Source organism: Callithrix jacchus, chromosome 6 (genome assembly GCF_049354715.1).
Source record: "Callithrix jacchus isolate 240 chromosome 6, calJac240_pri, whole genome shotgun sequence".
Lineage (NCBI taxonomy): Eukaryota > Metazoa > Chordata > Mammalia > Primates > Cebidae > Callithrix > Callithrix jacchus.
The window spans coordinates 36832419-36844515 of NC_133507.1; the positions used below are offsets into that span (position 1 = coordinate 36832419).

Genomic DNA, 12097 nt, shown 5'->3' on the forward strand with positions numbered 1-12097 from the left:
AGTGTTGTCAGCCTGCTTGTCCCACAGTCTTCATGGGACTCCTCCTGCTGGTGATAGTGCTGCTGAGCATCACCTGGCTTGGCCTGGTCTGGCTGTACTGCCTGGTCCCCTCACCACCTTTGTCTATCTGACCTCCCAGCCTTCATCACAGTCACACCTGGTAGCTATTTTCTGATCTGCCTTCTGGTTACAGCTCTCCTGCTTCCAGTCTGGGGTGCCAGGACAGGAATCTGGGACACCAGGTCAGAGGAGTCCTGCCTTGCCTTACCCCACAAACTAAAAAGTCAGGGGTGGCCCACAAATGCTTCTTAGCTTCCCCTGCTACCTAAGATGATAAACCAGCCAGATGCAGCTAAATCCGTGTTACCGATTTCCATTTCAACCCTGACCCCTTGCGTGATAATCCACTCTGGCTCATGAGGAGAGCAGGTAGCTCAACAGGGGTGACAAATGCTGGGGTGTCAGCCTGGTTTTCAGGGACAGCTTTTAGTTGTATGGCCTTCTCTAGATGGCAGGGCATGGTGCCAGCCCATGCAGAGCACATGGACCTGTTGGGACTCGCCAGGCCTGGGTGCAGGGTGCTGGCTCCCCTCCTTCGAGAGGAGCTGCTTATCTTCTGTTTTCTGGAAGCAGTGGGGCTGGGATCTTAGATCTTCATACCTATTGTTCTTGAAATTTTCAAAGCCAAATATGTCCAGGAGGCCGACGGCCCTCCGCACATTTTTGGGGTCCTGGGCTGGTGGAGTGAAGATGGCAGCATTGATCTTCTTGACAATCCACAGGAAGAGGTGCCCGTAGATGCCCTGGAGAGACACGGGGGTGGGAGAGTCCTCGGCTCGGAGGCTGAGGAAGAGGTCACCTCCAAGTTCACCTGGAGAGGCTGAATGTCTTGGACCTACTCTGGATGTTATCCCTCTTTCACAGTCAAGAAACCAGAGCCCAAGAGGCTGAGGAGCCCATAGTCCCCAGGCAGGTGACTGGCAGAGGGGGACCTGCCCAGGACCCTCTGCTCCATGCTGCCCTCCAATTGGCACAGCAAGGAGCAGGGCCATGGTCAATAGATGGCCGGGTGAGCCCTGCTGTCCCAGCTCTGTACCTTGACAAAGGCGTCCCTCCGGTCAGCAGCCTGGGCGATGTTCAGGGGCCTGGTGACAAATTCCCCTCTGATGAGGATGGTGTGCTTGATCAGACAGTCCTGGAGCTCCTGGTGTTGCACCTGGGGAGGCAGGTGGTGGCCGCGTCGCACCTGCGCAGGGCCTGGCCCAGCCTCTGACCCACCTCTGCCAAGTCTTGTTCCCTCTTGTGACCAAGCACCTATGACCACCTGAGGGTGGCTGGTGCCCGAGCTCAGGGCAAAAGGCCCTGGGAGCTGTCAGGGAAGGATTCTCCAGCTTGGTGGGCTGAGCCCTTAGTGGACCTCCTGGGGGCTGAGAAAGGGACTGGCACCCCAAGGTGGGCCTTGGGAAACCAGGGTGAGGGAGGGCTCTGAGGCCAGACCTCAGGCACGTCCCGGTTGAAATCAGTCCTGCCTGAAGGCTGAGAGTCTATAGGAGCAAGGGAGTATGCTGGGCCGGGCCTCCACTGAAGCCTACAAAACCCAGTTTCTGAGTACCCTCAAACCAGAAGAAGAATGTTAACAGCAAAATGTACCTAATGTGATTGCTTGCTTTATATATTTATTTATTGCTTCTCATTCTATTAATTGTCCATCAGAACTGTCAGTGGGAGTGATGTGGGGTGCGGTCACATCCCCATTGCAGAGGTATCTTGTCACCCAGTGCCTGCTGCCCTTCCTTTAAGCTGAGGCCGCCTTTGGCTTGGGGAACAACCCGGAAGGCTAATGGGATGGGCCACGGACGCACTGGCACACCCTGCTTTCCCAGAATAGTGGAGGCCCTGGAGAAGCCCTGCGGCTTTCATTAAAGCCAAACTGGCCACACCACTGCTCTGTTTGGCACTGCCCCACTCTGCGCCCACCCTCAGGCACCCGCCTAGAGCCTGGGAGAGGGGCAGGGGCCTGGGTAGGGTTATGAGAATCAGGTGTCAGGGGTCTGTCAGCCTAGGCCTCTGGGCCCCCCACCAGCATGGAAGATGCAGACACAGCGGCCCTACCTCCAGTAACTTCATCACAGTGGGAAAGGCAGGTGTCTCCATCAAGTCTGAGGAGTCCAGGTTCTCGAAGACCGAAGCTAGAGAGAGAAGCAGGAATCCTGAGTGGGAAAGCAGCCTGGAGCAAAGGGAGCTGGGCTCCGATAGGCTCGGGCCCATGGCAGCCCCAGACCTGCTCAGCAGGACAGCTGCCCCGGCGGGAGCCACGGCCTCTCCTGGGTCCTCTCTTTGAGGGAGCCGACCGCCCCATGATTGTGGGTCATTCCCACCTTCGCTGTTGGTGAACGTGCCAGACCACTTCCTCTCGAGGAGACCAGGGCCTTGGGTCAAAGGGAAGTTTAAAGAAAGGTGGGCTTATTTGGCGGGAGAAGTCTGACTTGGGAAACAGCAGACAGTGGGGCTGGAGAGATGAGCCACCAGGCCCCTCAATCCACGCGGCTGGGTGTAGAAACCCCGACCTTTCGTCATTCATTCAGTCACAGGAAGCAAAGCACCGATGGAGCTCCAGCTGTAAGCCAGGCCCAGCTCTCTTGCAACAGTCTCCTGACTGGCCTCTCAGCTTCTGGTTCCTCCTCCTCAACCAACGTCCAGCTTGCCACGGGCCGGGCTGGTGGGGGACGGAAACTTGGGTGTCTTTGTTTTTGCTTTACTTTTTTAAACTGAAAGAATTTGTGAGATAAAATATATAGATAAAGAAGCGCATAAAACACAAAGCTGTGTTGTAAAGGATAAAGTCAGCACCATGTAAGTACCGCTAAGGCCAAATCCAGGCTCTGCGGCACCCACAGCCTCCGAGGTCGTCGCTGGCTGAGACTGTGTCCCCGTCTCCAGAGGTCAGCACACTCCCAACTTCTAACTTCCTAACTTTTTAACTTCTTATTCCCTACACAGAGTCCCTCAACAGCATTTAATGTGCCTGCTTTTAAATGTTTTATTAGTGGGCCTAGTGCGGTAGCTCATGCCTGTAATCCCAACACTTTGGGAGGCCGAGGCGGGGGTATCACCTGAGGTTGGGAGTTCGAGACCAGCCTGACCAATATGGTGAAACCCCGTCTCTACTAAAACTACAAAAATTAGCTGGGCTGTAGTGGCAGGTCCCTGTAACCCCAGCTGAGGTGGGAGAATCCCTTGAACCCTGGAGGCAGAGGTTGCAGTTAGCTGAGACTGTGCCACTGCACTCCGGCCTGGGCGACAGAGCGAGACCCTGTCTCAAAAACAGACAAACCGAAACATGTTATGTTAGTGGATCTGTCTTCGTTCTCTTGTGCCTGCTTCACTTTACCAGAGCCGTGTTTCTGATACTCTTCCAGGCCTGGTGCCCACCTCTGGTTAGCACCCACCTTTCCCTGGCCAAAGTGTGCATTCTGTCTGGTAGACGACAAAAGGTCAGCCTAGCTGCAGCTCGCCCGGAGGCAACGTTCTCACGCGGCGTGAGGCAGTGGCCCAAACGCCTGTTTTCCACACGGGCACCTCATTGCTCCAGAGCAGTTTATGGACAAGTCCGTCCCTTCCCGCTGCTCTGTGAAAGGCTGTTTCTCCTTAGTTCCAGAACTAGCCCTAATCTCTTCACATGTTGCCTTTGCTGCTTTCTCTCTCCTTTCCTTTAGGGCTCCGATGAAAGGTGTGCTCCCTCTGCCTGCGGCGTCCAGTCTCCACCTTCTCCCTGACACTTCCCAGCTTTCCTCTCTCCATGCGGTACTCACAGTTCCTCCCGACTTTCCCTGCAGCTCACACCTTCCCTCTCCTAGACAGGCACAGGATTCCTCAAACCATCCATTGTGTTCTTCATTTTGGCTATTTGTATTTTTTTTTTATTTTAGAGTGGAATTTCTATGTGGTTCGTTTTTAAATCATAACATCTTTAAAGTTTCCCATTCGCTGTCTAATTTTTCAAGGTTGGCTGCTTCTTTTCTTGAGCAAAGCAAGCAGAACTTCTCTAGTCTGTGTCTAATAATTCCGACCTTTGAAGTCTTTGTGGATCTTTCTCTACTGTTTGTTATTTCTGCCGGCTCTTGTTCATAGTCGCTTATTTCCTTGCTCCTATTTATTTCTGGCTGTGCGCTGGATGTTGGTGTTGGAAAAATTACCTGCAGGGATCATTTCAGTCTAACTTACCGGTGTTTCTTCCAGCGAGGACTGTCAGTAACTTCTGTTAGGTGCTTGGGGGTGTTCACAGGTCAGGACACCTTCATCCCCAGGCCCTCCCATGCTCACAGCCTGCTTTGCAAGTTTGTGCGTGGACTTGTTTACTCTGGCTTGCCCGCACCTTAACGGGGAAGCCCTTTGGGGTCCCAGCTAAAAGAGGGGCATGATTGGCCACAGTCTCCACCTGTGGAGGGCCTTAAGCTTTGACGTGTCCCCCTTCACCTCTTGAGGCCTCCAAAATCACAGCTGAATTTTTTAGATATACTTTTCCAGGCCTGGATTGGACCACATGACCCTTCCAGTGAGAACCCCTAGAGATGCCTTCCTGCTCCTGTCCCCTTCCCCTTCCCTCCCCAGGGGTGTGGTTGGGGCAGAATTGGCATTACCTGTGAACCCCACATTCCCCAGGTGGAGAATAGCAGCCAGAAGCTTGCTGAGGTCCCAGTTCTCAGAGTCGGAGAACTGGAGGATCTTCATGGCCGAGCGGATGTGGGCATAGTCCTTGGTGTCATTGAGCCCCTCACAGGAAGTGCAGTTCCCCTGCAGGACAGGGCGCCTCAGCTAATGGGGCCACCCCCTGCCCTACCACCTCCATCCTGGGGACAGCAAGGCTGAGACGCTGCACTTCACAGGCACTGCGTGGACCGTGCAGGGTCCATGCTCAGAGACTACAGACAATCCCTTGCAGAGGCAGAATCATGGCCCAGTAGCCACAGCGTGACCGGGCCTTGCAGCCAGCACCCGTACTTGGCCACTGTGTGACCTTGGCCAAGTCACACTTCTTCTCTGGTCCTCTATTTGTCATTCAGCCCTGCTTGAGCCTGCCTTGTCTTTCTCTGGGGGACACTGTGGGTTTGTTCCTTTAAGAAACACTTTCCAAGGCTCACCATGGGCCAGGCCCTGTGCTGTACATCCAGGGGGACAGGCAGGGAGACAGTGACCATCCCATGGCCACTTGCCTGTTACAGGTTCTCAGGCCACAGGGGCGCCTATTGAGAGGTGGAGAAAGGCTTCCTGGAGGAGGTGATGGCCCCATCACCTCTGAGGACAGAGGGCAGTTTAGGCAGAGGATGATGGGAGAAAGGCCATGAGGCGGGAGGCAGGGACAGGGCTGCGGGGAGGCTGTGGTGGGTGTTGAGAAGGGGAGGTCGGCAGAGGGGCAGATCCTGGAGGGACTTGGAAACCATGCCAAGGAGTTAGGACTCTCCCCTGCAGGCCGCAGGAGTCACTGCCACAGTGCCATCCAAAGCACAACACCGACAGATTCGTTCTGTAGTGCAACCTGGCACTTGGACTGTAGGGTGGATGAGAGATTCGAGGTCAAGACTGGTGACAGGGAACCCAGGAAATCCAGGCAGGGGCTGGTGAAGGCCTTGGGGCAGTGGATCCAGGACAGTGGGTTGCATGGGAGAGATTCCAGAGGCAGAACACTCCGGGTCCCCTCTGTGGTCAATAAACCCGGAGGTGAAGTTCCCCTGAGGGCCACTTCTAACAAGAAGGATGTGGCAGAAGTGATGGGACGTCACTTCCAAGATTAGGTTACCAAAAGGTGGTGGCTTCCACTTTCTTTCACTCTTGCTTGCTGTCTCCAAAGGAAGCAACTGGCCATCTTTCACACTGCCCTATGGAGAGGCTTGTGCGTCAAGGAACTGATGTCTCTGGCTAACAGCTGCCAAGAACCTGAAGCCTATGATAGCTACGAAAGTGAACTTGCAGGCCAACTGCACCCCAGGTGAGCCTGGCAATGACCACAGCCCTGGCTGACGCCTTGGGAGAGACCTGGAGCTGAAGGACCTCGCTAAATTGCTCCCAGATTCCTGACATTAGCCTCAGCTAATGAATGATGGCTGTGGTGCTGCCCTGTCCTGGGTGGCAGGTGCAGGCTGGGAGCAGAGCAAGGACCCTCATTTCCTGGGGCCTGGGGCTTGTGTTTTAGGGGGCCTGCAAGGACAGGAAATTGGAGTGAAATCAGGAGCAGGAGGTGTATGGGCAACTCCCCGTGACCCACTGGGCACCGGGAGGCTGTCATCCAGTGGGGGCCAAAGGGAGATGGATGAGGTCTGTGGGGAAGCCCTGGGTCCAGCCTGGGGCATGGGGCACATGTGACAGGGAAGCGGGAGGCCCGCAGAGAAGGTGATTCCCAGCAAAGAGAGGCTGGTGAGGAGGGGAAAGGGATCAGCCCCACCACAGTGGGGGCTGCCCGGCCAGCGTTGGGCTTCTCTGCAGCTGTCACGGAGGGTGGAGTGGCACCAGGGCTTTTTCCTCCCTTCCACTGGCTACTGGGAGGTGGGGGGCAGGCAGCTCACCATGGTCAGGTAGTGGTACTCGGAGGGCGTGCCCAGGCTCAGCAGCTGCTTGTCCTCAGCACTCATCCCCATGAGCATGCAGTAGAAGATATGGTAGTTCCGCTCCTCGAGGGCCTGCGAGGGGCCGTCCAGACAGATTCATGAGCATTCCCTTGCAGCCTCAGGACCTCAGACTGCCTCTGCCCAGCCCGGCCCTAGCCTCCGCTCCCAGCCTCTCAGCCAGGAGCAGCTCTGGCACTGACCCCAGCCAGCTTGGCTTGGTTGCTGACTGTTCTAGGCCTCCAAGGCTGCCTAATCCCAGCCCTGAGAACTCCTCTCTGCCCTGCATCTTGACTGCTCCTTGAGGCCTTGACACTGATGTGCCCAAAGTCCCCAGGCCAGGAGTGATGGCACAGAGTCGGGGCTCTCTTCACAGTCACTTTCTGGCCCACGAGAGATCTGACAGCCACGGGGCTCCCTAGGCCTTCAATTTTTTTTTTTTGTTTGTTTGTTTGGTTTTTTCCCTAGAGAAGATCTTGCTCTGTCATCCAGGCTAGAGTGCAGTGGTGTGATCTTGGATCATTGCAGTCTCGAAGTCCTGGACTCAAGCCATCCCCCACCTCAGCCTACCAAGTAGCTAAGATCACAGGCACACCCCGCCCCCCACCCAAGAGAATTTCTGTATGTTTTTGTAGAGATGGGGTTTTGCCATGTTGCCTAGGCTGCCTTCTGTATTTCTTTCAACACTATTTTAAAGTGCATTCTCATAAAAATCCAGCAATCTGAAGCAGGTACAGTAGTGTTAAAAGATGGGAGTTTCAGTTGGGCTGTAATCCCAGCAGTTTTGGGAGGCCAAGGTGGGAGGGTTACTTGAGCTCAGGAGTTTGAGACCAGCCTGGGCAACATAGTGAAACCTCATCTCTACAAAAAATAAGAAAATTAGCTGGATGTGGTGGCACACACCTCTAATCTCAGCTACTCAAAAGGCTGAGGTGGGAGGATCACATGAGCTCTGGAGGAAGAGGTTGCAGGGCTGTAGTGAGCTGAGATTGCACCACTGCACTCCAGCCTTAGTGACAGAGCGAGATCCTGTCTCAAAATGCAAAAAGATGAGCACTCCTTTCCACCCTGCCTTCCTCTCCCTTTAATCTCCTCCTCCCTGCCCTAGAACCTAAGTATATAAAAAAATTATTATAAGTTAAGTTCTGGGGTACATGTACAGAATGTGCAGGCTTGTTACATAGGTATACACATGCCATGGTGGTTTGCTGCATCCATCACCCATCATCAACACTAGGTATTTCTCCTAATGCTCTCCCTTCCCTATTCCTCCACCCCTGCTATGCCTCCCCCATCTCCCCACCCCCTGACAGGCCCTGGTGTATGTTGTTCCGCTCCCTGTGTCCATGTGTTCTCATTGTTCAACTCCTACTTATGAGTGAGAATATGCGATGTTTGGTTTTCTGTTCTTGTGTTGACATTTAAAAAAAATTACAGTATATCTATAAATAGTTCTCTCTTTTTTTATTTTAACACAAAACATATTTGTGGTTCTGTAACTTCCTTTTTTGCACCTGACCATGTCTCTGGGTGACCTACCTCTCCTGGCTGTGAAGGTCAAATGAGATAAAATGGGAAAAGCGCAGCCAGGTCAGGGGTTCCTAAATGTGACCTTCCTTCTCAGCTGGCCACAGTGCTGAGGCATCTGTCCCCCTGACAGCCACAGCGCCCTTGTTGGTGGCGTTTCCCCTCTGCACCCCCACCATGTGTGTGTGCCCACTTGCTCACATGCATGTGTTAGGTGTCATGCCATCATACGAGAGCACCCCCCTCACAGAGATGCATTAATTCTGCTGTTGTGGGTGCCACATGTTGGGATTCCTGTTATTTAGGGCTGGCTACATGATCGCCCAGTGCAAAAGGAAACCACGGGGGCTCTTGCTGAAAGGCTAGTAAGAATTTCAAGGTGGTGATAGCAGAGCATGAAACCAAGCATGGGGCCCCCTGAGCACAGGGCCTGGTGTAACAACACAGGACACATACTACTGTACTTCCCGGCCATGTGGCATTTGGGATACTGTCATCTGTGTCTTTCTGCCACAGCCCCTAACACACCTGAAGATACAGCCCACCAACTAGCCTAGCTTCAGCTTCAGAATTAATTCTAGTAGAGATGAGGAATGGTAGGCATCAAACAAGAAGAAATTTATGTGAATGGAAAATTCAAAATGGAAAAAATTCTTTTTTTTTTTTTGAGAGTCTCATTCTGTTGCCCAGGCTGGAGTGCAGTGCTACAGTCTCAGCTCGCTGCAACCTCTGCCTCCTAGGCTCAAGCAATTCTCCTGCCTCAGCCTCCCACATAGCTGGGATTACAGGTGTGTGCCATTGCCTGGCTAATTTTTTAAAAAAATTTTTAGTAGAGACAGGTTTTGTCAGCTGGCCTCGAACTCCTGGACTCAAGTAATCCACCTGCCTTGGCCTCCCATAAGTGCTGAAATTAGAGGAGTGTCCCACTGAGCCCTGCCCAAAATGGAAAAAATTCTATCATTTGCTGTCCTGGAATTCTGGGGAAGGGCCCTCATTATCCTGTGAGGCCTGTGGGCTCTGGGAGGGCCCCTGGGGAACGGGGGAGGAGAGGTGAGAGTGGTGAAAGGGAGCCCCTCTTGGAAACCTCTCCCATTCCCTCAACTGGACCTGGGTGGGTGGAGGCCTCACCTGCCGGCAGACCCGGGACTTCTCCAGGAGAAACTGCTCGATGCGCGCGCCCTCGATCACCCCGCTGGGGTTGAAATAGATGTCGATGTACTTCCCAAAGCGGCTCGAGTTGTCATTGTGGATTGTCTTGGCATTTCCAAAGGCTGGAGGTAGGCAGGCGATGCCCATGACAGGAGCAGAGAGGAGAAAATGTAATTTGAGTGGGATCATCTAAGAGGGCTTCTCAGAGGAGGTGGCCAAGCCTCTAACTGAAGGATGGGCAGGGCTGCCCCGGACAGTGATGGCAGCCAAGGGCCCACTGAGAGGAAGACAAAAATGCAGGGGAAATCGCAGAGGTCAGAAACCATGGCGGGTGCTGGCAGAGGCAGAAGTCTTGTCCGAGTGTGGGGTACAGGAGGAAAGCGGTGGAAGGCAGACAGACCAGTCAGTAGGTAGGGCCAGGTGGCACAGAGCATTGGATGCCAGGCTCAGAACTTGGACAATCATTCTTCAGTGATGAGGGAAGCAGGAAGGCTTCTGAGAGAGAGCGGGAGCAGATCTGCAGCTTAGGAGGATGGCTCAGGCTGCAGGACTGAGGCTGAGACGGAGAGGGCAAGCTGGCATGGGGAGTGGGGACAGGGTGTCCAGGCAGAACACACGGAGGCAGTCAGATCAGGAGGGGTTTGGGTTGCAGCACATTCCAAAGTGCTTTTTGTAAAGCTGTTTCTGCAAGCTTTTCTGATGTGATCCGCAGTAAGAAAGAGATTTTGTCTTGCATCCTAGTGTATACACATGCCCACCTGCACACACAAAGTTCCAGAACAAAATACTCAGTACCAGTTCTTAGGAAGAGTGATGTACAGGGGTGTTTCTATTCTATGATGTTTCCTTTGTTCTAGAAGACTGACTTGATGGCCCACTAATGGTTAGGATGAGTTTCAGAATACCAGCATCTAACATAGTCCCTTGAAACAAAGGAAAAGGGTTCCTTGGGGAAGTAGGTTTAGGAAACGCATCACCCTGTCTCTCTCTTGAGGAATCCCAGTTCACAGCAGAGCCTCTGAGAAGTGCCACAGTTATGAAACCTATTTATTGAACGCAGTGTGGCCATAATGGGGGTGACTGGTTGGGTGTCTCTTCAAGAAAGAACCTGATGCAGGCAATTTTATTTTGTAGTAAGTGACAGGCTGAATTTAAAATATACTATCTATGGAAAGGTAAATGATCTAGAATAGCCAAGTTTGAAAAAGAATAAGAAAATTGGAGGGCACATGCTATCTGATTGCACAGTTTCCTATAAGGCTATAGAAATCAAGACAGTGTAGCCCTGGGGAAAGGACAGACCGAGGAATGGAGGAGAGAAGAGAAGCCAGGAACAGTCCCATACATGGATGTCCAGTTGATTTTAGGCAGGGGTGCGAAGGCAAGTCAATGGAGAAAAAATAGTCTTTTTGACAAATAGGACTGGAACAATAGAGTGTTGATAAACAAAACAAAAAAAGAGAAAAAGAAAGGAAGGAAGGAGAGAAGAAGGTGAGAAAGAAAGAAGGAAGGAAAGACAGAAAAGTCTTTTTGTCTTTTTCCTTTTTGAGACAGTCTCATTCTGTCACCCAGGCTGGAATGCAGTGGTGTGATCACGGCTCCTGGGATCAAATGATTCTCCTGCCTCAGCCTCATGAGTAGCTGGGATCACAGGCGCCTGCCACCATGTTCAGCTAATTTTTGTATTTTTAGTAGAGATGAGGTTTCCCCATATTGGCCAGGCTGATCTTGAACTCCTGACCTCAAGTGATCTGACTGCCTCAGCCTCCCAAAGTGCTGGGATTACTAGTATAAGCCACCACGCCCAGCCAAGCCTTTTTCTCTGCTGTCTACCTTGCACCATAGAAAAATATTGGCTCACAAATATAGATCATAAACTGGGTCATCAACCTAAATATAAGACATGAAACTATAAAACATGTAGAAAGAACATAGGAGAAAATCTCTGGATTAGGCAAAGATGTCTTACATGCAACACAAATAAAACATGACCCAGAAAGAAAAAAGGAACAAATTGAACTTCATCAAAATCTAAAACTTCTGCCCCGCAAAAGACACTGTCTAGGGAAAGAAAAGACAAGCCACAGACTGGGGCACAATGTAAGATGTTTACTTGTCTAATAAAAGACTTGCATCCAGAACAGGTAAAGAGCCCTTAAAACTCACTAGTAAGGAAATAGACCAATTAAAGAATAGGCAAAAGATTTGAACTGACCCTTCAGAGAAGATAGACGGAGGGGAGATAAGCACGCGAAAGACGCTAACATCCTTAGTCTCGGGGCCACGGGAGTTATGAGCACAAGGCGGCACTGCTCCACACATATCAGAGGGCAGACCGTGTCCTTCACTGGGCCAGGTGCTGGCGGGGACACAGGACAACCAGAACACTCCTGCTCTGCTTGGGAAAGCAAAACACTGAGACCACTTTGGATTTTGGAAGTTTCTGACAAAGTGAAATGGCTCACTTGCCATTTGAACCGACAATTTCACTCCTGCATATTTATCCAAGGGAAAATCCTATGTGCACACAAAAACCTGTATGTGAATGTTTATAGAGGTTTTACTCTTAGTAGCTAACCACGATCAATGACCCAGATGTCCTTCAATTGGTGGAGAAGCTGTGGTACCACCATGCAATGGAATTCTACTTGTCATTAAAAAGGAATGAGTCACCGATGCAGGCAGCAGCAAGGAAGAATCCCAAATAGCCAAGGTAACCAGACACAAAAGACTACAGATGCTGTGATTTTACTTCTAAGACCTTCTGGAAAAGACAAAACTGGGAGTGGGGAAAAGGACAAATCAGTAGTTGTCAGAGAAGG

General features: G+C 52.0%; 1 protein-coding gene across 7 annotated transcripts in view; it reads right to left on the reverse strand.

Annotated features, from left to right (window-relative positions):
• MYO7B (myosin VIIB) overlaps positions 1 to 12097 on the reverse strand; it is a 91051-nt gene that overhangs the window by 49797 nt on the left and 29157 nt on the right. For all 7 annotated transcript variants that reach the window (XR_013518821.1, XR_004744522.3, XR_013518822.1 and 4 more), the window contains 6 exons: positions 9255 to 9397; positions 6561 to 6674; positions 4641 to 4794; positions 2113 to 2189; positions 1097 to 1216; positions 661 to 803 (listed from right to left, as the gene is read on the reverse strand). Coding sequence is in view for 4 of the 7 variants with exons in the window: in XM_035304143.3 (XP_035160034.1) it covers positions 661 to 803; positions 1097 to 1216; positions 2113 to 2189; positions 4641 to 4794; positions 6561 to 6674; positions 9255 to 9397 (751 nt within the window). In the remaining 3 variants the exon portion in view is untranslated. The remainder of the gene's footprint in view (positions 1 to 660; positions 804 to 1096; positions 1217 to 2112; positions 2190 to 4640; positions 4795 to 6560; positions 6675 to 9254; positions 9398 to 12097) is intronic.